The sequence below is a fragment of the Aquila chrysaetos genome, chromosome 4 (genome assembly GCF_900496995.4).
Source record: "Aquila chrysaetos chrysaetos chromosome 4, bAquChr1.4, whole genome shotgun sequence".
NCBI lineage: Eukaryota > Metazoa > Chordata > Aves > Accipitriformes > Accipitridae > Aquila > Aquila chrysaetos.
The window spans coordinates 38,649,811-38,674,916 of record NC_044007.1 but is presented as its reverse complement, the minus strand read 5'-3'; the positions used below and the strand labels follow the sequence as shown (position 1 = coordinate 38,674,916).

At 40.4% G+C, this 25,106-nt stretch overlaps 3 protein-coding genes across 7 annotated transcripts in view; 1 reads left to right on the top strand and 2 right to left on the bottom strand.

Annotated features, from left to right (window-relative positions):
- The window catches only part of PDE7A (phosphodiesterase 7A), a 79,604-nt gene extending 67,744 nt beyond the window's left edge, over positions 1 to 11,860 (bottom strand). For 2 of the 5 annotated variants that reach the window (XM_030011532.2, XM_030011539.2), the window contains exon 1: positions 11,205 to 11,860. In XM_030011532.2, coding sequence (XP_029867392.1) covers positions 11,205 to 11,342 — 138 coding nt within the window. In that variant the 5' untranslated portion in view covers positions 11,343 to 11,860. The remainder of the gene's footprint in view (positions 1 to 11,204) is intronic. The other 3 variants (XM_030011535.2, XM_030011533.2, XM_030011538.2) reach the window with 2 other exon arrangements.
- A 62-nt stretch (positions 11,861 to 11,922) lies between these two features.
- On the bottom strand, positions 11,923 to 15,604 carry LOC115340051 (basic proline-rich protein-like). The gene is made up of 3 exons (XM_030010843.1): positions 15,547 to 15,604; positions 14,881 to 14,939; positions 11,923 to 12,726 (listed from the first exon to the last, which is right to left on the bottom strand). The coding sequence occupies exons 1-3, from the start codon at positions 15,602 to 15,604 to the stop codon at positions 12,118 to 12,120; spliced, it is 726 nt and encodes a 241-aa protein (XP_029866703.1). The 3' UTR covers positions 11,923 to 12,117.
- DNAJC5B (DnaJ heat shock protein family (Hsp40) member C5 beta) overlaps positions 14,915 to 25,106 on the top strand; it is a 62,506-nt gene continuing 52,314 nt past the window's right edge. The window contains exon 1 of the mRNA XM_030011542.2: positions 14,915 to 15,027. The gene's annotated coding sequence lies outside the window, so the exon portion shown is untranslated. The remainder of the gene's footprint in view (positions 15,028 to 25,106) is intronic.

Here is a 25,106-nt window from a genome sequence, read left to right as displayed (position 1 = left end):
CAGTATGACTGTCCTTGGCCTAAGACATGCTTCAGGGCAAGCTCTACAAAGTTTGAAGGAGATGTCTAACAACTAGGAATCTGGAGAAAGGAATAAAATAATAATAAAAAAAAAAAGACTAAAAAGAACAATCCCAACAGTCACCTGACATCATCCTGAAGCACTTACAACAGTGTAAAACTAATGTGTCTTTGTCTATTGTTCATTCTGACAAAGTGCTTCTAAAAACCTTACTGTAAATGATAAAGGCTAGTAATCTAATAAGTATAAACTTCTTAGAAAGATCAAGTGAAAGCAACAAATCTTCCAGAAATTGGTATGTTTAGGATATGATTTTGTCCTGTGACTTGCCAGACACTGGACAACATGGTAGCAAATGGTACAATGACTACCGTTTCTTTTCTGAATCTATGCAGCACCCACCATACCCTTATTCAGTTACCACATTTTCATATATAACTATATATGTATTTTCATACATATACTCACATATATACACACACGCCCATTTACACACACACACACTAGCAAGCCTTTTAAGCATTTTAAGCAATTCTCCAAAGACAAAAGACAGGATTGATCCTCACGTTCTGACATTTTGTTTATAAACTGTAACAACCATAGCTACTTCTCAGTAAAAAATGCAGAAAGGTGCTTTCAGTTTCACAGGGAAGTAACCTTTCATTTGTACATTATTTCTAAATGTACTATTCATACACATGAGAAAAACAAAAACAAAATTTCATCTTTTGAAGAAGTCTATTAACCCAAATTTCCAAACTGGATGTTTTATGGCTAAAAAAAAAGAGGAAGAAATACAGATTCTTCTGACTTAATGTACTTTTACCAAGCATTTGTTCAAAGGTTAACAACAGCCCTTTTAAAATGTTCTTTTTACCAAGTCAAATCTATCCAATATCTGAAAAATATAGAAGCATGGACTCATCTAATAAAGATAAAATTACAGATTTTGAAGCTATGTGAATACTAATGTATAAAAGATACAGGGTGGACAATGCTTTTTCAAGAATACTAAATACAGTGCATTAGTCAATTTGAATAACACCAGGGAATTATTCAGCCCACTCTTGTTTGGGGAGAAAGTGAAACAATTCCACAGTTGTCAGTTGTTCTGGCCATTCCTCCAACTGCAATGGAAATAACTTGCGTCAGTGTTGCCTCTGACTGCATGTCCCTGCTCCTTCCCTTGCACCAACACTCCTCAGATCCTGCAAGAAAGCCAAGGAGAGCCAAATCAGCAGAAAATTACTGCTACAAAAAGAAAAGAGCTTTCTGCTGCTGTAGATTGGTAAACTAGCTCTCTGCAGGGTCAGAGGAGTGCAAATGTCAGCACAAGAGGAGGAGTAAAGATATGCAGCTAAAAGCAATTACTGTGCAAGCAATACTGCTTACATTCAAAACCAAAAGCGCCTTGGAACTATGACTGCAGACATTAAATAAAACTCTTGTCTGAAAAAGAAGAATTTCTGTTTAAATTAATATTAGTAATAAAAACTATGGCTCCAGTCAACAATAATCATCAACCACCATGCGTCTCCAAGCACTAAGCGCAGCATCACCATGTCAAGCAAGACAGAATTAAAGAAATTGCCTTCATATTTTTCATGATACATTAAATACAAAAACCATTGTACCTAACTTTAACAATCTTAATTTTAATTTGAGGTCTGTCAGAAACAAACACCTTCTGTAATGTGTATTATTACATTAAGGAATGAGCTTAAGATGTATTCTTTAGCTTATCGATCTTTGCCTCCTCCCACCCTAAGCAGACCCTCTGCCACATTCAGTGTAAGAGAAAATTTGACCTCCTGGCTCCCAAATTGGTTTCAATACAAATGGATTTTTCAGTATATAGCATCTTTTCCATGCTCTCATATGAATACAACAGTATTAAGGATAAAGAAAAAAGTCTTAAACTTCACTAGTCATAATAGTCTTTCCTGCTTAGTCAACCAATCATGAATACTAACTTCTTGTCTAATCCTCTCAAATCATCTTTCCTAAAAAGCTTGTGAAAATGGATTAGCTTTGTAGTGCACAGGAAATTATTTCACTTACAGTCTGCTGTATCAAAAGGTAGTAGGTGAAGAATTTTAACCAAGGGCCTTTTAAGACACAAAACTTCCCTTTGGACCTCAACTTAAGCTGGAGGGCACTGGCAAAAATAATGCCATATCACATGAAAAAGAAAAACATCAAGGTAACCTAGCTTCAACCATTCAACACTCCTAGGGAGATGAAGTCTCTCCTCCTTAAAAGAGCCTAAAACTCAATGCAGATCACAGAGTAAAAGTCCAATACATTTCCTGCAAGCAAAACTTAAGGAATTTAGTACCTGCAATTTGCTATGTTTAACTTCTACTCTTCATTTATGGTAGGTTGCAAAATTCTCACAATAATCTGAAGTGACAAAGATATAAGCAGGCTGACTATATTCAGAAGAGAACCAGTATCCTTTTTGGAAGAAGGAGGAAAAAAATTGGGGGGACAACAATTTTTTTTTTTAAGTCTTTGGGACATTATGGGATTCTCAAGGTAAAAAAAAACTTTTTTTTTTTTTTAAATTCAGGCCATAAAGTTCTACTATTTCCTCTGTCAATCTGTGGACTAAATACTAGATGTTTTATCTGGACAAAGGTGTAGTCAGTTTATTTTGTCCAAATGAAAACAAGCTAGGAAGAGCTGATTAAATATATTGTTTAAAACCAGTGAAAAGTGCAGAAATTCCTATTATCACCATGCTAAAGGAAATGTAGCTCAACTTTACAACAGAAGAAATGACAGAACAAAAACTTCATAAAGTTAATCTCTAGATCTCTCATAATAAGTGAGAACTTCAAAGAAAACTCCTCCCCTTTACTTCAATACATAGACATATTTTATTTAGCAGATTCACACCATGTTTGCAGCTGTAGAAGAAACTGTATGGATTTTTCTTTGCCCAATACCAGGAAGAGCTCAATTATTGCAGTTGCTGAAATCTAAAGTCTAAAATTCCACAGATAATAAACAAGGACATTTAAGTACTCCAGACTTTTTGAAAACTGGTTACAGGCCTTTACCATTCCCAAAGAGAAGTTAAGACAGGGCACTACTGACAAGACCCCCCCCATCACCACAAATACACATTTCAGAAGATTACTGTTGCACATGAAATTTACTGAAAACTTTAAAAACATGAAAGTGCAAGTTCATACCTGACTAAATGTGAAACCTCCTCAGCACGCCATCAACTACAACATCAATATATGGAGTATGTTAGCTACAAACATAAAGCAAGAAATGACACAGGCCAGCTGCCATGACAGCTATGGTCCCTCTGCTACCGGACTACACTATTAAAAAACAGATATTTTTTTTTGTAAGAGCGTTAACTTTTTCTGATCTAGATGTACAATTGAGTCCCTCAGGAAATCACTTGCTTGTCAGCATCCCAACACCACATGCACCTCAATTTCTAAGACCGCTAAGAACCACCACATCAGACAGAGACTGCACACAAAGATGCTAAACTTTTCCTGTTCCAAGGCTGATTCGCCTACTGAAGTCTCAAGCTTCCCATTATAACCTTTTCCCTCACAGCCTTGGAATAGGTTCCTGTATCTTTTCCTTTGTTTTTTTCACCTTGGGATAGAATTGACCCCTTTCCCTACAGTGGGCAACAGGTTGTATTTCGCATGTATTAAATATCCAGTTTTACTAGTCAGAGTAGCCTCCAGCTACGTCGGGGGGGGGGGGAAATCACCGATAGAGGAAACAGCCTTTCTCTCTACATATCTCATCTGGCAGCAAGGAGTGGGAGAAATAGTAAAATTTTCTGCTAATACAGAGCTATCTTCATTATTCTCATTGCAGCATACTGTTTCTGATGCTCAGGCAAGCAGAGAAGGAGGGCTTGCTGCAAATTTTGGCTCCTTCATGCTTTCAGCTAGGAGCTGAGAAAAGAATTTGCCCTCTACCTTGCGATGAAAAGCAGACTCCAGGAATCTCTTTAATTATAATTATTGTGGGAGTGTGGTCAGGAAGATAATAAATCAGATTGCCATATCACAGGTGTACAAAGTAGGGGGAAGTGGGAAGAAAACAGGAGTTAGACTGCTGTAACAGAAATAAAAAATTCTGAGGGTATGGAAGGGAAGAGGGCAGGGAAGGTGAGATAACAGCCACAAATTTCTTTTCAACCAGAAAGAAAACAAAATATTTGGCTACAAGTTCCTTACAATACACCTAGGATGCAAACATACAAATAAACAATTCCCCAACTAACCCTTAAATCTAGTTTTCCAGAACTGCATTTTTATAATAAAATATTGTGTCTTTGGCAGGCTGCCTTGCTGGATTACACGGGGTTCTTATTTACACTGCAGTTACTTGTTAATGACATAATCAGAACAAACTCAGGAAAACTTCACATCTAATGAAACAAAAACTCTTCCAAGTTTTCCTATGAGGATTTCTGTGCATAACACTGAACCGGAATTTGAGAGGTCTAGGTTCAATTCTTGGTCCCAGATACATGCTTTCTGTAAGACCCTACCTGCACGTGCATCCACACACCAAGCATTTGTATTTGCTTACACAAAAGAATTTTCCCAAGTAGAATTGAACATTTCATTTAGCTGTGAATGCACACAAAGGACTATCTGCACTGAATGCATTATGTAGTATGATTTCCAAGATTAAGATGAAGCTCTTTGAGTTTTTACTACGTCCATCCTCAGCCTTTCATTTACAAGGAAAGGATATTCTAACTAACAGAATACACTACCTCCCTTTAATCATATTATGAGATACATGAATTTGTATCTTAGATACCCAACTGTACAAATTCACACGTGGAAAGTATTGACGTGTGTTAACAAAGATTTACACAGTAAAGGACAACCAAGTTACTTCAGTTTCATACTTCGGGGGGGGTGGAATCTAATTTGAGCTGCAAAATTACTCACTATTTCCATGCAGATTCAGTGAATTTTTGAGAAAGGCAAATACAACAGATTTAGTCCAATCCAAAAGGTGTTTCTTATATGTGAGCTATAACCTGGGAGGACCTGGAAATACCATCATGAATCTGAGATCCTCTATGCTAGAAAATGACTGAGTACATTCAGAAACCTACAATTTTAGCAGAAAACCAATGGAAACTTGAAGATACTGAGTGATGAGGGAAACGCAAGAGAGCAATAAGCCAATGGTCATTGACATAACAGAGGACCGTTCTAACAAATCACCATTCTATTACCAGGGTTTTTTCACCCATAGGCTTTGCAGAAAATAGAACTGAAGAAACAAGGATTCAACTGCAGATGTCCTCAACGTTATTTTCCACGTGCCAAAACAGCAGAACAACAGAAATGTCAGAAAATTACATGGTTTTTATGATACTTTATTAACTCATAATTGAGCATATTACCATATTGACTCAGAATTAACCCAATTTGGATACTGTTGCTTTTCTCAAGCAACCTAAAAAAAACAGACTTACTTAGCAAATACAGGGGTTTTTTTTATAGAAAAGCTGCTGAAACAGACATGCCTTACAAAACACTTATAATTCCAACAACCTGTATTTGTATTACATTACTACATTATTAGTTCATATAGAATATTGAATATTCATATACTAATGCCAGCTTCTTGTAAAATTGTTTTATGGTTAAAACTCAATATTTCACAACCTAAGGGGCACATAGCTACAATCTCTGTTTTCAAACCCATTTCTCTTTAAAGATAGCATCAGAAAATTGAGGTTCATACAAAGCACAAAACATACTATTACACAATCTGGACAAAGAAGAATTGACTTCTGGTGATTTAAGACAATCTAATTAATGAGAACTTTAAACTATTATTCTGCTTAGATCTTACACAGGCAATTATAGGCCATGAAGTAAGCTCCTATGACCTTTGCAGAATGAAAGTACCAATGTTGCTTTACAGTACAACACATGAAAAATTTAATTGGTCATAAAACTCAGAGAGCATTTTAAAAATGAACTGCCACACAAAATTACTGTAGTGCATGAAATCCCCAATCAGAACTTGTCCGTGCTGTGCATAGAGTCAGAGTCAGTCTCTGCCTCTCATACGAATAGATGCAATCTCAGCAACCAGACACAATAAATATAAGATGAAGGGAATGGCAAGCATAGCAGCACCACACAGAATTAATTCCAGAGGCTAGGAATCACATAATGAAAATTATTTCATTATTTTAACTTGTTAATTATTCATGCAGCAGAGATATGGGAAACAGCAGGAGAAAGCTAATAAAAGAGCAAGCAACTGAAACACTGATGGAGAGGATTAGAAAGGTATAGAAGAAAAGTTATTAAATCAGTGGATGAGGAAAGAAAGGGATTTAGGGTAAGGTTCCACATTCAGTAACAGGGCCAACTAAGGCACTTCTGTCTCCCCACTGCTCATTACTCCTGGTCTAGCATTGTGGCATACTGCTTCCTCCTTACTAAGATGCACGATCACTTGTGAAACTGTACGATGAGTTGGCCAGGGCTTAAAAATAATCTGATCAAAAAAAAAAAAAGTTGACACAACTAAGAGGAAAATGCAGGAGCAGAAATGAGCAGCTGTAAGGGAAAAATAGGTCATGCCAACGCTTCTCCCAGCAAAAAGGTGCAGCCATGGGATTAAAGACCAATGCCTATGTTCAGACCATAAAAATACACCTCTCAACTATGTCTTGTAACGCTACATGCAGAGCAAAACATGTTTGGATTGCATCAGGTGACAAACACTGAAAAGAGGAGTTACACAGCAAAAGGCAGCCAAAGCACTTGCTTGATGTTGGGGAATACATTTTTCAGAGGAAGCGTGTACCTTTCACTGAAGAATCCACCAGTGCAGTATACTTCCAGCTGCTCATAGTGACTTTTTCCCACTGCATCCTCTTTAAGTCAAATCTAGGATTCCACGTGCATGATCTGCAGTCTACTGTTCCGGTATATATCACATGGAGAGTCACAAAGCATGATGCTATATTGCTTAAATGCATGAAATGGAGATGCAGTAAAGAGGGATCATGAACTAGGTTATCAAATACCAGGTATACATGGTACTACCTAGTACACAGTAATACTTGGCACTTCAGGTAGAGACCTAGTGCCTACATTTCTGAGATTCAAATTGCGTCTACTATTATTTGCTCTATTCTCTCTTCATGCAGTTTCACCCTTAGGAGATCTCTTTCTTTACCATCATCAATTTCAAACATTAAGGACAGAAAGTCCAAAACTAGATCTTTACTTCTATTCAGACACTGCTACTAGATACCACTGATGCCATTTTTGGGGGCACTGAAGTTAGTGTAGAACCAGTTACAAGGTAGAGGGATAGAAATGAGTCAAAAATAGCAGGTTAGGCCAAAGTTTTCTTACTCATTTGTGTTATGTTTATGTCAATTCAACTTGGGGGGGGGGGGGTGCAATGCAGGACACAATATAAAAGTCCTCACTGCTATGTTTGTGAAGTGGTTTTCAATATAAACCCTTATTCATTAAAAAAAAAATCAGACTAAAAATTTTCACACTAAATTAGTATAGTTTTAGAAACTCTTTTTTATTACTATTAACAAGTTAAAAACCAGATGAAACAAAGAATCCAAAATTGCCCTCTGAAAGCTCAGCTTTAATTTAAAAAAACATCATTTTGTAACATTTGGAAAGAATGCCCTAAACTTACAATCCAAGGTACTACTTAACGTCCACTCGATCTCACAGTAAACCTAAATTCAATCTCACCAGCGTGAAATGCCCTAGTCGTTTCAACAGTTACCCATTCAAGTGCCCCTAAAAACAGCTTTTAACATTAGCATTTAAAATTATTTCATGTTCAAAGACAATTATTAACTCAGACAACTGTATAAACCCACACAATAGCAGCTTTTCACTTGACTGGACTTGAACAATAAGTATCACAAATTACCTCCAGGTAATAGATGTCACTTTTAGCATTTTTGTTCTTAACACTGAAATTAAAGAAAAGACGACTACAGGGAAATAACTCATACATAAAAGAAAACTGCAAAGAGAAAAGGAATAAGGTTTTCTCTACATTTACTGGGGATAGTAACAGGTGTAAATCACCACAAGGAAGATCTAAATTCAGTATTAGGAAAGAACTCTCATGACAAGAACAGTTAAGCACTATTAAGAGCAGTTAAGTTGTCTAGTGAGATTGCATAATTTCTATTATTTGAGGCTTTTATGGGTTTCAACAGCCTAGTGGTACCATCCTTTCCCTTAAATCAGTTCTGACAAACTTCACTAAGCCTATTTTATTCAAAGAGATGGCAGGCAGCTACCCAGTTTCCTGCTAGTGTTAGTTTTCTTCAGTTCACTAAAACAGCATCAGCAAACACCTGACAAGCATCAGAGATGGCATAAAGGAAGTAGTAATAATACATGCCCAATGTCAGGACTTTAACCTTCAGCAATAATGAGTTATGTCAGCTCACCGCATCTCATAAGACTGTATCTTAAAAAACAGATTAAGCAAACAGATTAGACAAACATCTGTTAATAATACTGTAAGTACAATTTACCCTTCCTGGGGCTGAGACGAGTAGACCAGAATTCTCGAGGTCATTTCCAGCACCACTTTATTTAAGCTTTATAAAAGCAACAAACAGCCCATATTGAACCCATTTAGTGAAACTTCAACAAAACATTAAACTGAAATTTCACTTAATATATTACAAGAGAAATATTTGCCTGCTTAGCACTGTCACAATTAAATGTTATGTCTAATACAGCATGTGTTTGTCTCACCTGTGTTTTCCATGCAAAATACCTTCTTGCTGAAAGGATAATCCTAAAACATCTTATGCCTCAATCATGTCACTTTTAATCTGTAAGTGGGAATTCAATTTTCAAGACCTTACATTTTTTAAGACTATCTGCCAAATGTGTATTAACTGTAAAATGCTGGCTGTACATATTCCTCTTGCTCAAAGCTAGCCAGAGCAGAAGGCTGAAAACGACAGACTGGCAAGGGTTCAAACCTCTTTGAACAGCAGTGGAACTGGAATACTAGGAGTCTTACAGGAGACTTGCAAAGTAAAGTTATGTTCAGAAGTTACATAGAATCATTAATCTCACTGGTGATGCTTCTTAGTCCATCATTTGTACCAGCCTGTGATTGCAGGTCTGGTAGACATTCACATCCTACTGTCTGCTGAAGACTTCAGGGGCGAAAAAAAAAAAAAAGTTAAGACAGCAAAACATAGCTGTACTCCAATCAGCTGGCCGATACTAGCAAAGACTTCCTCACTTAAATATCCTAATTTCCTTTTATTAATGCATAAACTTATTTCTCTGGTTTACTCAGAGGAAACACTATTTGCTCAAGCACACATATAGTTTTCACTTTTTCACAAATTATTCAAGCACCTCTCTCTGTGACTCACTAATATACCTACAGCCGATTGGTCAGAAAACAAGTAATCCACTGAGAAGCTTGAAAGTTGGGGAAAAAAAAAAAAACCCAAACCTTAAATGTCAATACCATATTTAATTTGATAAGCTTGTATACACTTCATGCATCCCCTGCTCTGGAGACCATGCAGAAAAGGAATAAATACAATCTATCACCTTGACCCTTTTGCCTATTGCTTTTCCCAGAAGCCCATCAATGCATCAAACAAGAGAGACTGTTCTCTTACTTGCACAGGACAAAAACATGCTAAATTAGGTTGGACTTTCAAGAAGACTTCTATGTATGGAAAATTCACCATCACCAAGTACAACTCAGATCAAGAGGTACAAATGGAAAACATCCTAACCCTCTCACTACGTGGAAAACTAATTTGTCATAAAACCAAAGCTTTTGTCAATTATTACATTCATACTCAGGGAAGGGAGGGTTGTCAACATATCTGCGACTTCATTTGCTTACTAATAATTATTTCCATAGGCATTCAAATTCCTGGTCATCAACACAGTATTTTGTTGATTCTTCCTTCCCAAACATACACATGCCTAATGCTCACACACACACAGAGCTTCACTGCTACCAGGGACAAAGCCAAAAGAGACTAGTAGTTCTGTATTTTCTACATATGCATATATGAAGCAGAGCAAGTCATGAAAAAGCAGAATAACTTAATAAGATACCCCCCCAAATGTAAACAACAAAAAATGACCATTACACACCTAAAGAGCAAAATCAACATCTTCTGTAAGGACAACATACTTCAGAGCATGGAAACAGACCTTTCAATCTAGACATTATAGGAAATCCCTAGAAGCCAAAACTGGCAGACTTCTGACCAAAACATACACTTTCCACCGTAATTCCAAATTTTCTCCAGAGACTTCTGCCAGCATATAATTTTATTACTGTTTGCTGGGAAGCCATACCAGCGCATATTCAGAAATTTAGGGCAGTGTTCACAAGAAAAGTCTCCCTTTTATCCTGATAGTTATAATGACCCTTTCTGTAGTATTTCCAACACGGTCGGATGAAACAAAATACAGCACAGTTCATCTTGTCACTGATGTAATGTGGGCAGGGAACAATACCGTGGAAATGAAAAAGCCAAGGATCTTTGTCTCTTTCTAGATGGACTGCCAAGTCTTAATAGTTGGAGGGAGAAATAGCTCAGCATCCCAAGTAAAACACTGCAGTGCATGTTCATTATTTCAGTAAAGTCATTGCAGCTTTTGGCAGCCCCATAGGAAACTCAGACCCTTCAAAGAAAGCCCAAGCTAAAAAGCTAGGAAACAGCCCTAGTTTAAAAATTACAGAGGAAACAAATAACTCACTGGCTCTGGAAATAGACCCCACGGAGCCCACCGCTCGCATTACAACCGACGCTAAAAGGCTAACCTCCACAACGCTGCGTCTTCTCCTCACCGCCACCGGCACCGGGCAGCAGGCGGGGAAGGCGCGACCGGCGGCTCGGCCGGGGAGGCAGGCCGCTCGCCCCTGCCGCCGCCGCCCCCCGCCGCAGCCCTCCGGGCGTCCGCGGGGGCAGCCCCGCCGCCAGCCCGTCCCAGCCCCGCCGCACCGCTCCGGCACCACCCGCTCCCCGCTGACCCCGAAAGCAGGCCCCGGCGCACGGCTGCGGGCGACCGCCCGCCCGGACAGGGGGACCGGCGGGGCGCCGAGCCGGCCGCCGCCGCCGAGAGGCGGGAGCCGGCGGGCCCGGTGGCGGTGCCTACCTGCGAGAGCTGCCGGGGGTTGGGGCAGCCGAAGAGCGCGGAGCTGGAGCTGAAGCTGATGGCCCCTCTGCGGCTGAGGACGTGCTGCGGCACCGGCCTGTCCAGCGGCAGCACCGGTAGCTGGTAACATACTTCCATTGAAGAAGCCTCCGTGCGCCGACCCGCCGCAGGGCAGCGGCCTCGCCCGCCGCCGCACCTGCCCGCGCAGGGCTCGCCGCAGCGGGGCGGCGGGGGGGAAGCCCGCGGCAAAAGCCCGCGGGGGCCCGGCGCCTCCTCGCCGCCCCCGCACCCCCCGGGGGGTCGGGCCGGGCCGGGCCGCGCCGGGCCCCGGGCCTTTGTCCTCCGCCGCCAAAGCCTGGCGGGAACGGCCGCCGGGGGCGAGGGGGAAGGCGGCGAAGCGGGACGCCTCAGTCAGCGCCCGAGGCGGCGAGTCCCGGCCCGGAGCCCGGGGCCGCCGCTCCCTCGGCCTCACTGCCGCCGGCGGGAGCCGCTGTCAGCCCCGCTGCCCGGCGCCGCGCATGGAGGCGAGGCCGGCCTGGGGGGGCCGCTTTGGGTGAGACACACGCCGCGCTCGCCCCTATTGTCCGGCACGGCCGGGAGGAGGAGGAGGAGGGCGGAGGAGGCGCCGCCGCTGCTGCTGCTGCTGCTGCTGCCGCCGCCGCACGGCCCTGCTCCGCCGGGGGGAAGGGGCTGGGCCCTCGGAGAGGGGACCCGGGGAGGAGGAGGGAGAGGGAGGAGGAGGAGGAGGGAAAGGGAAAGGAGAAGGAGGAGGAGGAGGAGGAGGAGGAGGAGGGAGGAAGCCTCCGCCCCGCCCGCCCCCACTCGGAACAGCCCCGAGCGCACTGGCCCAGGAGGAGGCACAAGCCCGACGGACTCTGCGTGGGTCGCGCGACGGGCGACACGCAGCGCGTCATCACGTAACTACCCACTCTCCCCTTCCTCCCGCCCGTGCGCAGCAGGGTGGCTCGCCGGCGCCAGCGGGCCCCGCGCGCCGCGGCAGGCGCATGCGCCCTCCTTTTCGCGCCTTCGGTGGCGGCCGCGGCCGGCGGCGAGGCCGGGCCTGAGGCCGGCGCTGAGGCCGGCGGGGGCGGACGGTTGGGGGGCGGGCTGGGCTGGGCTTGGGCCCCGCCCCGCTCCGCGGCCGGCAGCGCTGCCCGCGCAGGGGCGGGAAGCGGCACCTCCCTCCCTTCTTTCCCGCCGGCGGGCTGGGCACGTGCCGTGCCCGGCGCTGCTCGGGCGAGGCCTGAGGGGGCTGGGCCCGGGGGGCTGCAAAGGCCGTCGGGGGGGGGTTGACTCGGTGCCCGCGTTTACCGTCAGTCCTCGGTGTAACCCCCCCCTCCGGCTGTGCCCTGAGGGCTGGGGGAGCCTCGCTGAGGGGAGGGGGGGCGGGGCGGGGCGGTCTCCCCGGGGTGCGATCCGGCTTCTCCGGCCGTGTCCGCGGGAGGCTGGGCCGCGGTCGGTACGGCCTGGCCTTGAGCGCCGGGCTTGCGCGGCTGCTCGAAAATGGGACGTGGAAAGACAGTTTTGTGTGAAATGCATTATCTGTCAAAAGCAGTACACGGAGGGGTTTGCATTTGCATTTGAATCCTTGCTGTTCGTTTTTTAGAGTGTGGAGGGGTGGTGTTTTCCAAGATGCAGAGGTAAAACCATGTAGTTTTTGTTAAGGTAAAAAACGAGATTCCTGGGAAACCACACAATTCCGGGAATTGGACTTTAAGGACGAAACAGAGTAATTCATGAGGCGGTCTGGTTCACGGCTATGTACATCATATTAGCTGGGACACTTGGAACTAAACTTTGCTTCATTTTTTAGGACTAAGCCTCCCTTTGTCTCTCCCTGCAGCTGCTTTTTTTCCATCCTTTCATCTCTTTTATTTCTCCATCATAAACAAAATCCTAAATATAGCATGATAGGTAAGGGAACGTTTCTGTTCTTTGAATAATATATGAAGTGCCTGTACCCACTTAAAAATCAGATTTTGCAAAATGATTCATATGATTTAATTTTGCATAATACATTGTTCTTCTAAGTGCTTACTGGCAAAAAGGTTTAGATTTCACATGATAACGGTTATTTATAGGCAATGACATGGCTTTTGAGGAACCCATTTGGAAAGAATAGGTGGTTTGTGTGGAGGATTTTAATCTGTTTGAACTAGCTGTAGAAGCAAGAAGTTTTATAGCTGTGGACTGATGGCCATTTCACTCTGAGTTACAAAGTTAACAAATGCACTTCCTTCTTTTGCAGAACTGCAATCCTACGTTGTCTCATGGATAGCCACAAGGATATATGGACACCTGAGAAAGGACACTGGATCAACTGCCTCCCCTTAAAAGCTTTCTTCAGCTGTTTTTCTCCCATTTCTTGAAAACGTCACAAGCGTTCACAGTATGATTTTATAATGTACGCGTGCAATAATTCAAAATATAATAAGCACGTAATAATTCAAACATACTCAGCCTTTTTTTTTTTCAGTAATTAAGGTATGTCAGGTTTTCATCTGCATTCCTTGACAGTTTACTAATATATGGCCTGCTTACATTAAATCAATGGTGCATTTCAGTTACTGATAGAACTCCATCAGCTTCACTGGAGTCAGGATTTCCGTCCCCCATTCATTTTTCAAAATTGCTTTTGGTGCTTTTCTACTAATAACAAATTAGTTTTCTGTACTCAGGTTGGATTTTTACTCTAGTCAATCTAAAATTCAATTTATGAACAATATATCGTGTTTTGTAGGGGAAAAAAAAGCATATTCTTACTTTCACAGCATATACTTAGTGTATATTTCAATCCTACAAGGTCAAACTATAAATAAAGATTATTGATAATGTGTTTTACGGTTCCTATCAGCTTTACGTACTTTCCATCTGACTAGTTAAAACTAGTTCTTTAACACATTAGTACTCAGCCAGTATATCCTTAAATAACATAACCAGTGTTTTCCCTTGCTAATAATCAAATTATCTTTCATGTCTAATTAGTGTTACATAAATACATTTAAGGAATCTGAAATACATTCTTATGAAGTAAGCATAGATTTCCAGGCAGTGACTGATTCCGTCAGTGCCTTTCTGCTTTCTGCTATTTTTAGTAATTTTTAGTAATTTTAGTAATTTTTAGTAAGTACAGAAGTTACTAATGTTAGCCAGGCAATGATTTCTTGTATGAGTTGACAAGGAAGACCACCTCGGGATGATAGATGAAGCCTTAGAATTACTGCATAAGTCACATATTTTCAGCCTAAATACATTTGTTGCAAAAAGAATTCGTGTTCTGTGTTTTACATCCTGCCTATTCTGTCTGCTGTCTTGTCTTGCTGCAAGTTGAGAGCTTGTAGCACAGAAAAGAGGTTTTTACTTATTTTTGTTACAGGGGTATAGCAACACCAAAGTGTTCATTCACAGCATTTTGTTTGATTTAAGTTGTTTTCCTTGTGAACCTTGGAGTTTTTTGAGCACCACGGATGCACTTCTTAAATGCATCATATGATATCATGAGGTGCCATCGTTCACCTACGTAAGCCCTGTGTATTGTGGCTTCTTTATTATGGCAGATACAACCTTTAATAGAGACTACACATCAGAATTTATTCAGATTTAGGGAGCGTTAAAGTTTCAATGATTCTTTTCACATTTACAGTTAACATCTTTTACACATCATTATCATTTTCAGCGTGCTGTCTAGCAAAGAAGCAGCGTTGCTGACAGCCAGATTTATCACAAAGAAGGGCACTCATGTGAAACTGGAGAGGTGGAAGATCACAAAATCAGAGTTGGTTTAGTTTCCTGGTTGCTATGAAAAGAGGATGAAATCACACAGGTACTGCAGCAAGACATTCTGCTGGGCTAACCACGTGGCACACAGTGCCACTCTGGGGCACAGCCAGCTAACACTGACAGTACTGAACAGTCTGAACAGAAGACAATGCTTTTCCCATGTTCTTGTACAAAATGGAAAATAAAGATCCTCAAAGGCATAACGTACTTCTGCTCTGAAAACACCCTAAGAACACAGAAAATATTTATTTGTACAGCTACATGATCAAGACAAGCACAAGAGAGCTTTTAGCTTTTATTCTTAACTAAAGAAGTTACATGGTATAAAAGGCAGGGTTATTTCTATAGACAGGAAAAATGTCTTTTCATTTGCTATGTCATCAGTAACTGCGTTTTTACATGTTGTTTTTGGCAACTGCCATTTCTCTGGCATATCAGGATACATCCTTTTTTTCTACCCAGAGTTATTGTCTGAGTGAATACAGTATATTTCCATAGGACTTCCAGACATCTGGCAGCCCAGTTGAAGTGTACTCCTGTCCCCATTTGGTGTTTCCCTTACCTCTGTCGTGCCCTGGGTCTGCATCAGGCTTGTTTGTATTTTTATGGCAATATGACATTCTTGAATCTTGTTTGGCTTGCCATCCCCTGCACCCCCAGATCATTTTCTGCAGAGCTTTTAGCCATCCCCTCTGTGCGTTTGTCTTTCCTGAGTGGGATAATTTGTACTTGCCTTTACCTGAGTGCATTGTGATTTCCTCAACCTGGTTTTTTTGGTTGGTCAAGATTGAATACTAGTCCTGTCCTTCAGTATACTTGCAGCCTTTCCTGGCTCTCTGTCATCTGCAAATTTAATAAGCATGCTCTCAAAATAAGTCAGGTCAACAGTGGAAATTCTATGAAGGAGTGAGTCCAAGATCTGGAAGAGACCTGAAGAATGGTATTTAGTATATCCTGTCAACCTTTGCTAACTCCTCTGGGAACAGTTTCTAATCATTTTTGCACTCATATTGCAGTAGCTTTATCTACTCCGTGGCCCAGGTTCATCTTTCCTCGCTTTAGAGGCTTGACCTAGAGAGTAGTTGCCTAAGGCTAATTTCATAGTCAATAATTATGGGAAAGACAGCAGGCCATTCAAGTAATTCTTTGAAGTTGCCTTTCTCTTCACTGAAAAGACACAACACAGCGCAGCCTTTCTCCTAATTTAGATGCTTCGGTTTGTGTCCGTGAAGTCAATCAGACGAAGTGGGATACGTGATTTTGTTTATGGTAGTGTCAGGGTGGACCGTGTAGAAGGGCAGTGTCAGCGAAGATGAGCTGTGTCAGGTGTACTGTGTTCCCTACAGGTTTTGTCACTCTGCTCCAGAGGCAGATTAAGTCAGTTTGACTTGCTTGGGCAGACTGCTTGTTTGCTTTTGCTTCAATTTCTGGTATTTTGAATATTATATTGAAAACTATTTAGAGTATTTTCAATATTTGTGATAACTTCAATTTCACTAAACTGACATTGGCTAATGGACGTGTACCAATTCTGCACCAAAACCAGCGAGCTGGAGCACAAAGTTAAAAAGAGTGATGCCAGAGGATTTCAGTTTTTCTTTGCTTCTGCCCTAAGAATTCCCTGCTATGCTTAATTTAAGACTGGAGTTTTACTGACAAGTTATAGCCTCCAGGAACAGGGACTGACTGTGGAAACAGGCTAACAGAAGTCAGTTCTGAACACAGCTGCAGACTGTCAAAAATTTAATATCGGTTCAAAGACAGCTTTTTGTAACTCCACTGAAGATATTATTGGGAATAACAGCATGAAAAGGTGATTCTTTTCATGCTGTTATTCTTTCTTAAATGCATTTCTAGAAAACTTGCTCGAGCACATACAGCTTAAATGGTCTCAGCCATTGAAGTTCTGGTTTTCTCAGTGATTATGGTTGTCTGGACAAAAATCCTCATACTACAGTAGCATTAAAATGACTAAGGGCGTTGGTGTCAGCATAAGCCTGTGGAGAAAGCTTCTCTTTGTGTCATTTTTACATGCATAATAACAGCTGATGCACAGAATATTTTTAATATCAGAGTGGGAGGATATGAGAACCCCAGGTGCAGTTTCAGAGGTGCAGCTTACAAGTTTAATGGTGTTAGAAGCTGAAATTCAGCTTTTTGTGTTGGTAATGGAAGTGGGTTTGGACCCCTATGAACAGACGTAACAAATGCATTGCACATTTGCCAGCTGAATCATTTCTCGACATACCATTCAGCTTACAGTACCTGGTAGCCTCCGTGATAAGCTGTAGAGCATCTTTCACCCGTTCAGTCTTTAGAAAATGTAGTGGTTTATTTTGATTTGGATTTGTAACCTTTTTTTATGTTTTATATGTTGCCCCAATACCTCATTAAAGTTGCACATACTTTCTAGATTTCTTTACACAAAGGTGTAATTTTCAGCACAGTCTTAACAAGGATTTTTTAAAGCAGTTTTGACTTGTATTTAAAAAAAAATAATTAAGTAAGGAGTCCCATAATTAGGGACTGAGAGTTAGGTTTGGATTTGGAGGTTGTATTTAGGTTCAAAAGATCCCTGGTGTCCCATCTAATTCTTTACTGGCCTATTAGCATATGGTAAAGCTATCTTGTAATATGAAAACTGAGAATATCAAGTACTGCTACAAGTGAAATAATGAGCTAAAGTTCCTGCTTACCAACTAGGCTGAAGCCATGGTGTCTTATTAATCTCACTGTATTGCATTGTCAAAAACTAAAGGAAAGCAATTTGTTGTTTAAAGCTCAAAAATGAGACCTTTCTTAATAACACTGGAATTTTTCAGCCAAAGAACATTTTAATTTATTTCTGGTTATATTAAAGATGAGCACACTCCCTTGTTGCAGAAACTTATTTGTATGAGAATGTAGAATAATTGCTTTTTTATATATGCTAAAACTATTGGAAAATTTCTAGCAACAAAAAGGACACATTAACAAGTCTCCCTTTGGTGGATGAAGCAAATCGGAAATGGGAACTGGAGTAACTTGCAGCATTTTCACATCTGATAATTTGGATGACTACATGCAGGAACCTAGCAGTCTTTATATTACACCTACCTTCCTCTTGCACTGTGGCTTTTTTACTATTCAATTTTATTTTTATTAAAGTACCATTTTGTGCAATTATTCCCTCACAAAAAGAGTTAAGTTGAAATAAATATTAACTACGACTAGAATTAACAATTACATCCAGAGGATCACATTAGTAGTAAAAATATATACCAATTAGTATTCAAATTAAATTACTCCATTATATTCCAAGTGGTTATTTTTTTCTGCCTTTTCAAAAGATGCTCAAATATCCTACTTTAGTTTCTCCATTAAATCTGAGCTTGCATCAAAAATTAATCAGGTATTTCATCTTTTTGTGCTTGCTTTTTAGCTAATTGGTGGGACTGCTCTTCTATCAAAACCTATAGCAGTAGAAGGTAATCCCATTCTAATCATCCGATCAATAAAAGTGAGAGGATTAAATATTTGCAGCAACTCATGTTTTTCCACCATGTAGCATCCTGACATTTCTTTATGAAGGAAAGAATGTGTCGGGGTTAGCATTAGTGTGACTTCTCCTTGAAAGTCTGGAAAAACATCTGTCATTCTGCCAGTCTTCCCATTAACTACCTGAGCAAATGCAGCAAGATTTCATTACTTTCATGAGACTACCTCTGGTTTTATTTAGGTTTATTCTTTGCTAGACCTTTTGTTTTTAACAACAGCAAAAAGGTAGCTGGAATCCTGTCTGACTTATAACTCGCTACATTTCTATGTGCTTAATCCAATTAAAACTGGAAGGAATGTTGCCAATATGTCAACAAAAATGCAACAAAGCGATGGGAGCGTTAGTTTACAGAAATTCCTGAATTCCTTTATCTTGATCAAATGAAAGAAAATTGTTCTTGTAAGACAAGTGCATACTAAAAGGATTAACTCTGATAAACTGACGTTTGTGTCCAATAAAAGCCAGTCTGAGTACGAGGAGAACATTTTTCGATCAATTTCTTAAGAGAAGCTTTGCATTTAATTAGAGATGAGTTTCTTGTTTAAAAGCTGGGGGGTAGTGCACTAAAACACAGAGGCTGGGCCTCTTAATGGTGTGGAGTGCACTGGAAATGTGGTTTTGTAATACATCTGTGCTAAGCTAGATGCTGCTGTGCAGAGAGGCCATGCCCCTCCATCTCACTCCTCCTGGCTCTTTGCTCCTACCAGTATTGATGCTCAGCTCTAAAGTGAGCCAAGAGAGTTTAGGGAGTTCAGCTGGCAGAAAACAAACCTTAGCCCCCCCAAAAAAGTGGGACCAGCCAAGCAGCAGAGCTGGTACGAGGTGCAGGTATATAACTGGCGATGGCAGTGCCCCTTTTGGAGTCAGCCGGCAGTTAGACCACATCGTCTGTATCGTAAAAGCTCACCTACATGTTGTAAATCAGGATTATGTAAGGGATTACTCAGATACTATCTAGTTCAAAAAGTAGTTCATTTTACAAAATCTAGTTGTAAAATCTCACATAAAGATATTCTTTGGAATATATGTGTAAAATATCTTGATATATGTAACAGGTGATATATGTAACATATATATGGAATGTATAACTTATATGCAGAATATATATGTAACATTTATGATACAAGACAGGCATAGCAGAATTTGTGGCAAAAATATGTTAAATGGCATAAAGCATTAGTGGTACAAAGTATATACTTAATTTTATGCATGTTCTTACATGCTTTGCTGAGTTGGGATTATGGAGAGCACCCTCCAGTCATGTGTCAAAACATCAGTTAAATCTACATAAATCAATACCATGTCAGCAGTTTTCTAGATTAAATTACATGACTAGAAGTTTGTAGACTACTTTTTACAAGTACAGGCGTAAGAAAATTAGCAACTTTTATAATGTTTAATCTCACCTTGGACTCTGAATATTTGTTAATATAATTCTTTACTAAGCAATTTCATTCTAAAATGTACAAAATCTGAATAAATATGCTAGTTTGCAAATTGTTCAAAACCTGCAAGACAGCATGTTTTATAGAATACCTTAAAGCAGGGAAAACCATGACATCTGCTCAGTTGTATGCAGGAGGTTTTTACTTATACACTCAATTCATAATTACACAAAATAAGTAGAAAAAACATATTCTGCAGTACCTGTAATTTGTCTAAAAAGACAGAAAGAGTGTAAAGCCTCTAAAGTAAGATCCTGATACTTTGCTGCAGAGTACGAAGATTTGAGAACCAATAGGCCCAAATAGCTTAACTTGGTGAAAGATTGCTGCTGATCTTGAACTGGATGATCTGTAGGCATGCTACATGTCATTGCATCGGTAGCCAAGATAATAAATTCCCAGATAATGGGAGAATTCACTTTAATTTGTTAGAAGTCAGAACTAATACTAATACACTGTAAGTCAATACCATTTGCATTACGAGTGACTGGTTTACTGCAAGATATGGAAAAAAATGTACAGCATGAAGCTGTGCTCCCAAACAGCATATGAATTCAAAGCATAATTGCTTTGTAATTCAATTTTCAGATATATTTTTGGTTTCTTGTCACTTTATTGTGTCTATATGCTGGAATGTCCATTTGCAGAAACAACTGATTAAATAGATCTTTCTAAACACTACTTGGAAAACATGAACAAATATTCATCATGCAAACTTACCTGTAATTGCCACTTCTCAAATGTAGGAACAAACATTGCTTTGTATGTAATTTGCAGCAATACATTAATTTAAATTGCATGTGACTTTTAAATAGTATGCAAATAGGGAAAGGAAGAATTGGTGAAATCCATTATTGCAAATTGTCTATTTTGAATTGTGACATCAAAAGTTGATGATGAACAATTACAAAGTCAGGTGCCTAGCACCAGCAGAGGAGATCGTGATGTGAACGAACAGTAGCAGCATATACTGACTGTTACCAGGTAATACATAATATGGATTCTGTTCTGCTCTGATATGACATACATACTGCAGCAAATCATTTCACCTTTCTATGGCATAGACTCCATGCACCCACTAGAAGTCCTTACAATACTTTAATACTAATAATACACTAACAACTTTAGTACTAATAATATAATACTTTCTACTTGCCGTAAGAAGGCTTTTGCCCAGCTTCCCAGGAAAAGCTTCATATCTCCAGGTTTGTGATTTTGGAATAGAACAAACATGTAACTGTGCAAATTTGGAGAGTTAGCTGTTATTTGATATTCTATCTTCCATTTGTTAGAATTGTACAAAGCTTCATGCATGAGCTCACGCAGGGTTAACCTTGGCTGGGACCCGTGATGCAGCAGGGCAGCTGTAGTTCCCGAGGACTGCACATGCCTTCTTCAGTAGCTTAGGTACTCTGGTGCTAGGATACCACGGTTTGGAAATCCCTGTCTAATATTTGTGAATTGTTTTGAAATAATATTTTGAAATAACATGTAAAAGTTTGAAGAGCTGGTTTTTAAGGAAAGCAAGAAAATAAAGTAACTTGCTTCCCCTGAAGTGAATCATCTGCCCCATGATTTAAAAAAACAAAACACCACCCCACCCCCCCAAAAAAACCCACAAAAAACCTGTGGAATTTAATGTGAGTAAAACCCACAAGGTTCCCCAGTCACATAGAGTAATTTATGGAAAATTTTATAAATGAGAGCTGCAAATGATTGGGTGCTCATTTTCTGTCAATCTCAATCAGGAGTTCTGTCACTGATTTGTAGAGGGCTGGGATCTCACCTTCTGAATCAAAAGGACATTAAAAATTATTTTGTAGGTTTTATAGCAGCCATAAAATTCTTTATTGAATTCTGTGTGATTTCCATAAAGTCCATAGGACTCTTCGATATAATAAATGCCTGGTAATTGATTTGCCTAAACTAAGGAATATGAGTTATGCTAAGGCCTGTGAAAATTTACCCCTGAAGATTGTTTTCTGGTAAAGCATAATTCTTCATTTATTGATAGCAATTACCACTGAATTTTGTGGCCTGAATTCTCTATTGCAATCAATAGATAAATCATAAAGGTGAAAAGTGCATGATACTCTTTAGCAGGAAATAAATGCCAGCACTCTATACCTTTACGATTATATTGACCTTATTAAGGACAAATCAGCTGACTTGGAAATAAGCAACTACTAAGCAGTGGCCATAGTTTTAATACTGGTTTCTTGCTCAGAAGGACAGCCCGCGCTGTGTTGTCACAGCTACCTCACTGAAGTTTGATCACACAGCTGGATCACGCACCAGCGACCACTCCGCGGCTTTGGCAACTCGTTGCTGTTACACGAAGTTTTTGTTTCTCAATCATAAGCAAATTAAAGCAGGCAGCTGCAAAATCATCAATAGGTTAAATTCATTAGCTGTTCTCGGTATGAAATAAACAGGAAAATGAAGCTCTCCTTGGTCTTAATTAGTTCTTATAAAAGTTGGCAGGGAAACAAAGACATTTGTACACTCCTTTATTTTTATAAGAGACTTGCCTGAAAGAAAAACCTCAGACATGTAATTTCCTTTTTTTTTTTTCCTCCCCTGCTTAATGCTCTCAGTCAGAGGCTAACCCAGCACCCTCCCTCTAAGGGTAGAAAGAAAGGTGGTTTGGCAAGGGGTTATGCTATGTCTCTTTTGTGCGGATCGGGGCATGTTCTGGGGAGCCTGCACAAGCTGTTTCCACAGTGATAGGCCACATTCTGTATTTACAGTCTCCCGTACGGCTAATTCATCTGCAGGAGAAGCTTTAGCCGAGCACTGTGGTTCCACAATCATTACAGCTGGCTCTGGGCCATGCCACATCACCCAGCAGTACAAATTTGATCTGGATCAGGTGTGGGCACATGATTACATTTTTGTCAAATTAGCAGAGCGCTTCGTGAGGATTTTATGCCGCCTGTCTGCTTTTATCCTGGTTGCAGAGGAACACACGGTGCCTGAACCACAGAGGGTTAGGGCTGTGTGGGCAACCGATGCCTGCTGTAGCAGTCATCCCGCCGCGGCAAAGTTAACCTGTCAAAGTTTTGTTTGAACAAATTGAATTGGCAGAGAGTGTCTCAACAGGAGCAGCGCATTGTGTCACGCACCCATGGCACTGTAAAGCTGGCAGCGGAAGCCTCCAAAATATTTAATATGCTGTCAAACATTGGCCTACCCTACAGCCACAGACAAGTCCAGAGGAGCCTTAATTCTCCTAATTCATGCTATTTTCCACAGAATTTACTTGTGCTTTGCACTTGTATGGTATTCTGGCCCCTACATACTTTTTAAGGTGCGGTTTTGTGGTGTGCTGAAGACAATGTAAGACTTTACTGCTGCTGAAAAGGTGTGATGTCACCACTTCCATTGCATCAGCTCAGGTAATGATGCCAGTCACGGAGTGAGTCAGACTAGCGAGTTGATTTAACTGAAAACTAAGAAAAAAAAAAAAGAATAAAAATTGGTGAAAGTTTGGACTGCTCCTTTGCTGGCAGCCCTCAGATTGACTTGAGCCAACTGTAAGCCCACGGGTTCAGACTTTGAGTTTCAGCTCTGAGTATTTTCCAGCTGAAAGGTCTTGTCATAATAAGGGGGGGGGAAAACCCTAAGAACAGTTGTGATAAATGGTTAACAATGAAGCTACTAATTCACTGAAATGTTAGTCTGCTGAATCATTGGGAAATATTTCCAGTGGCTTTTTCTACAGCTAGTATGTGGAGAACAGCATTCATGTTTATGTTTGCATTCATGTTTATGTTTTTGCTTCTTTACTTTATTGGTGAAATATTTATGCTGATTAAATACATTTTTAGGAATTTTTACTTTCTCCCAGTAAGTGATATTCAGAAAAAAATATATCTGAGACTTCTGTCTTCCCACCCATTAATCTGCAATTCCTCTACTCCTGGGACTGCATATTGCTTTAATTCTTTGATTTTTAACTCAACCATTTGAATAGACATTCCTTTCTGGATCTAGATAAGATAGTTACTCATCAGCACTTTACAAAGACTTTACCTTTCTCAGCCATCAATTAAGTCAGCATTTATAAGACAGGATAATAAATCCTTTGTAAGGATTAATGACGCTTTAGAAAGAAATGGCTACTCCCCTGCTGCATCCCCTCCCTCCTGGGAACTATGTAGGTAAGGAGCCAGCTTGTAGGAATTTGGGAGAGAATAGTTGGGGGATAGGTGCAGGATGGAACTGAGGACTATGTTGGGGATTTCAGGAAAGAGCTTGCTTAGACAAAGACTGCAGGAGATGTCAAAGGGTGGTTGTTTATGAAAACTGTGTGAAGGAGGAACAAGTGGAGAGAACTGTTAGGTGCTGGAGAAAGTTTGTACCTGGTGGGGAGGACTGAAAGCAGTTGTTGATTCCCAAGGAGCAGGTACCGAGAAGATGTGGTACTGCTGTTTTCTAATCTGGTTTGGGTAAAATAACCTAAGCAATAGGTCAAAGCAATTATTTATACTGTTCAAGATAATCTTCCTGATTCTTAGCTGTAGCTGATTAGACTGTGCTAAAATGAATAACCCTGCTACCAGAACTGTGAGTTTGTTAACTTATGATAAGAAATGGTAGAATACTGCCTTCAAGTGTTACAGCTGTTTGCAAAATTAATTACCAAGGCACTGGCTAAACAAGGAATTAGGGGACTCTCTTACTTCACTTGTTACTGGAAGCCCTAGATAACTCATCTCTGAGTTGTCAAAGCTATATAAACTAGGGACTTCCTACCCTTTGCTTTTCAGAAAGAAATTTAAATTAAAGACAGAGAGATTATTATGATTTACATCTTAGTTATGGCTACCTCCATGACCTATTTTAAATTAGGGAGGATAGATGGAACTTTCTTGTAAACCACAGATGAAAATAAAATTCCCAGTGTTCCACTGAGTATATTGTTGACAAAGTTAAGTATATTACTATTACTTAAAACATCATTTTTAAGCCTCTAATTTAATTTCTAGGGAAAAAATGTTTATATCATGTCACTTAGGTAGTCCACCAACATTTGAACTGGATTTACTGGAATAAGCTAAGAAGTTACAGTTCTGGATTGCTTCGCTGTGTCAAACTGACCACGTAAAGGCATGAGCAATTTGAAAATGCAACTGA

What these genes read in the sequence shown, in the direction of transcription:
- LOC115340051 (XM_030010843.1), bottom strand. Translation starts at nt 15,604, where the DNA reads ATGTCATATTGCCATAAAAATACAAACAAGCCTGATGCAGACCCAGGG. An exon ending in AGACCCAGGGCACGACAGAG is followed by an intron (nt 14,940 to 15,546) that starts GTAAGGGAAACA and finishes GTTTCACATGAG; the next exon opens with TGCCCTTCTTTGTGATAAAT. An exon ending in CTTCTTTGCTAGACAGCACG is followed by an intron (nt 12,727 to 14,880) that starts CTGAAAATGATA and finishes TTTCACACAAAA; the next exon opens with CTGTCTTTCCACGTCCCATT.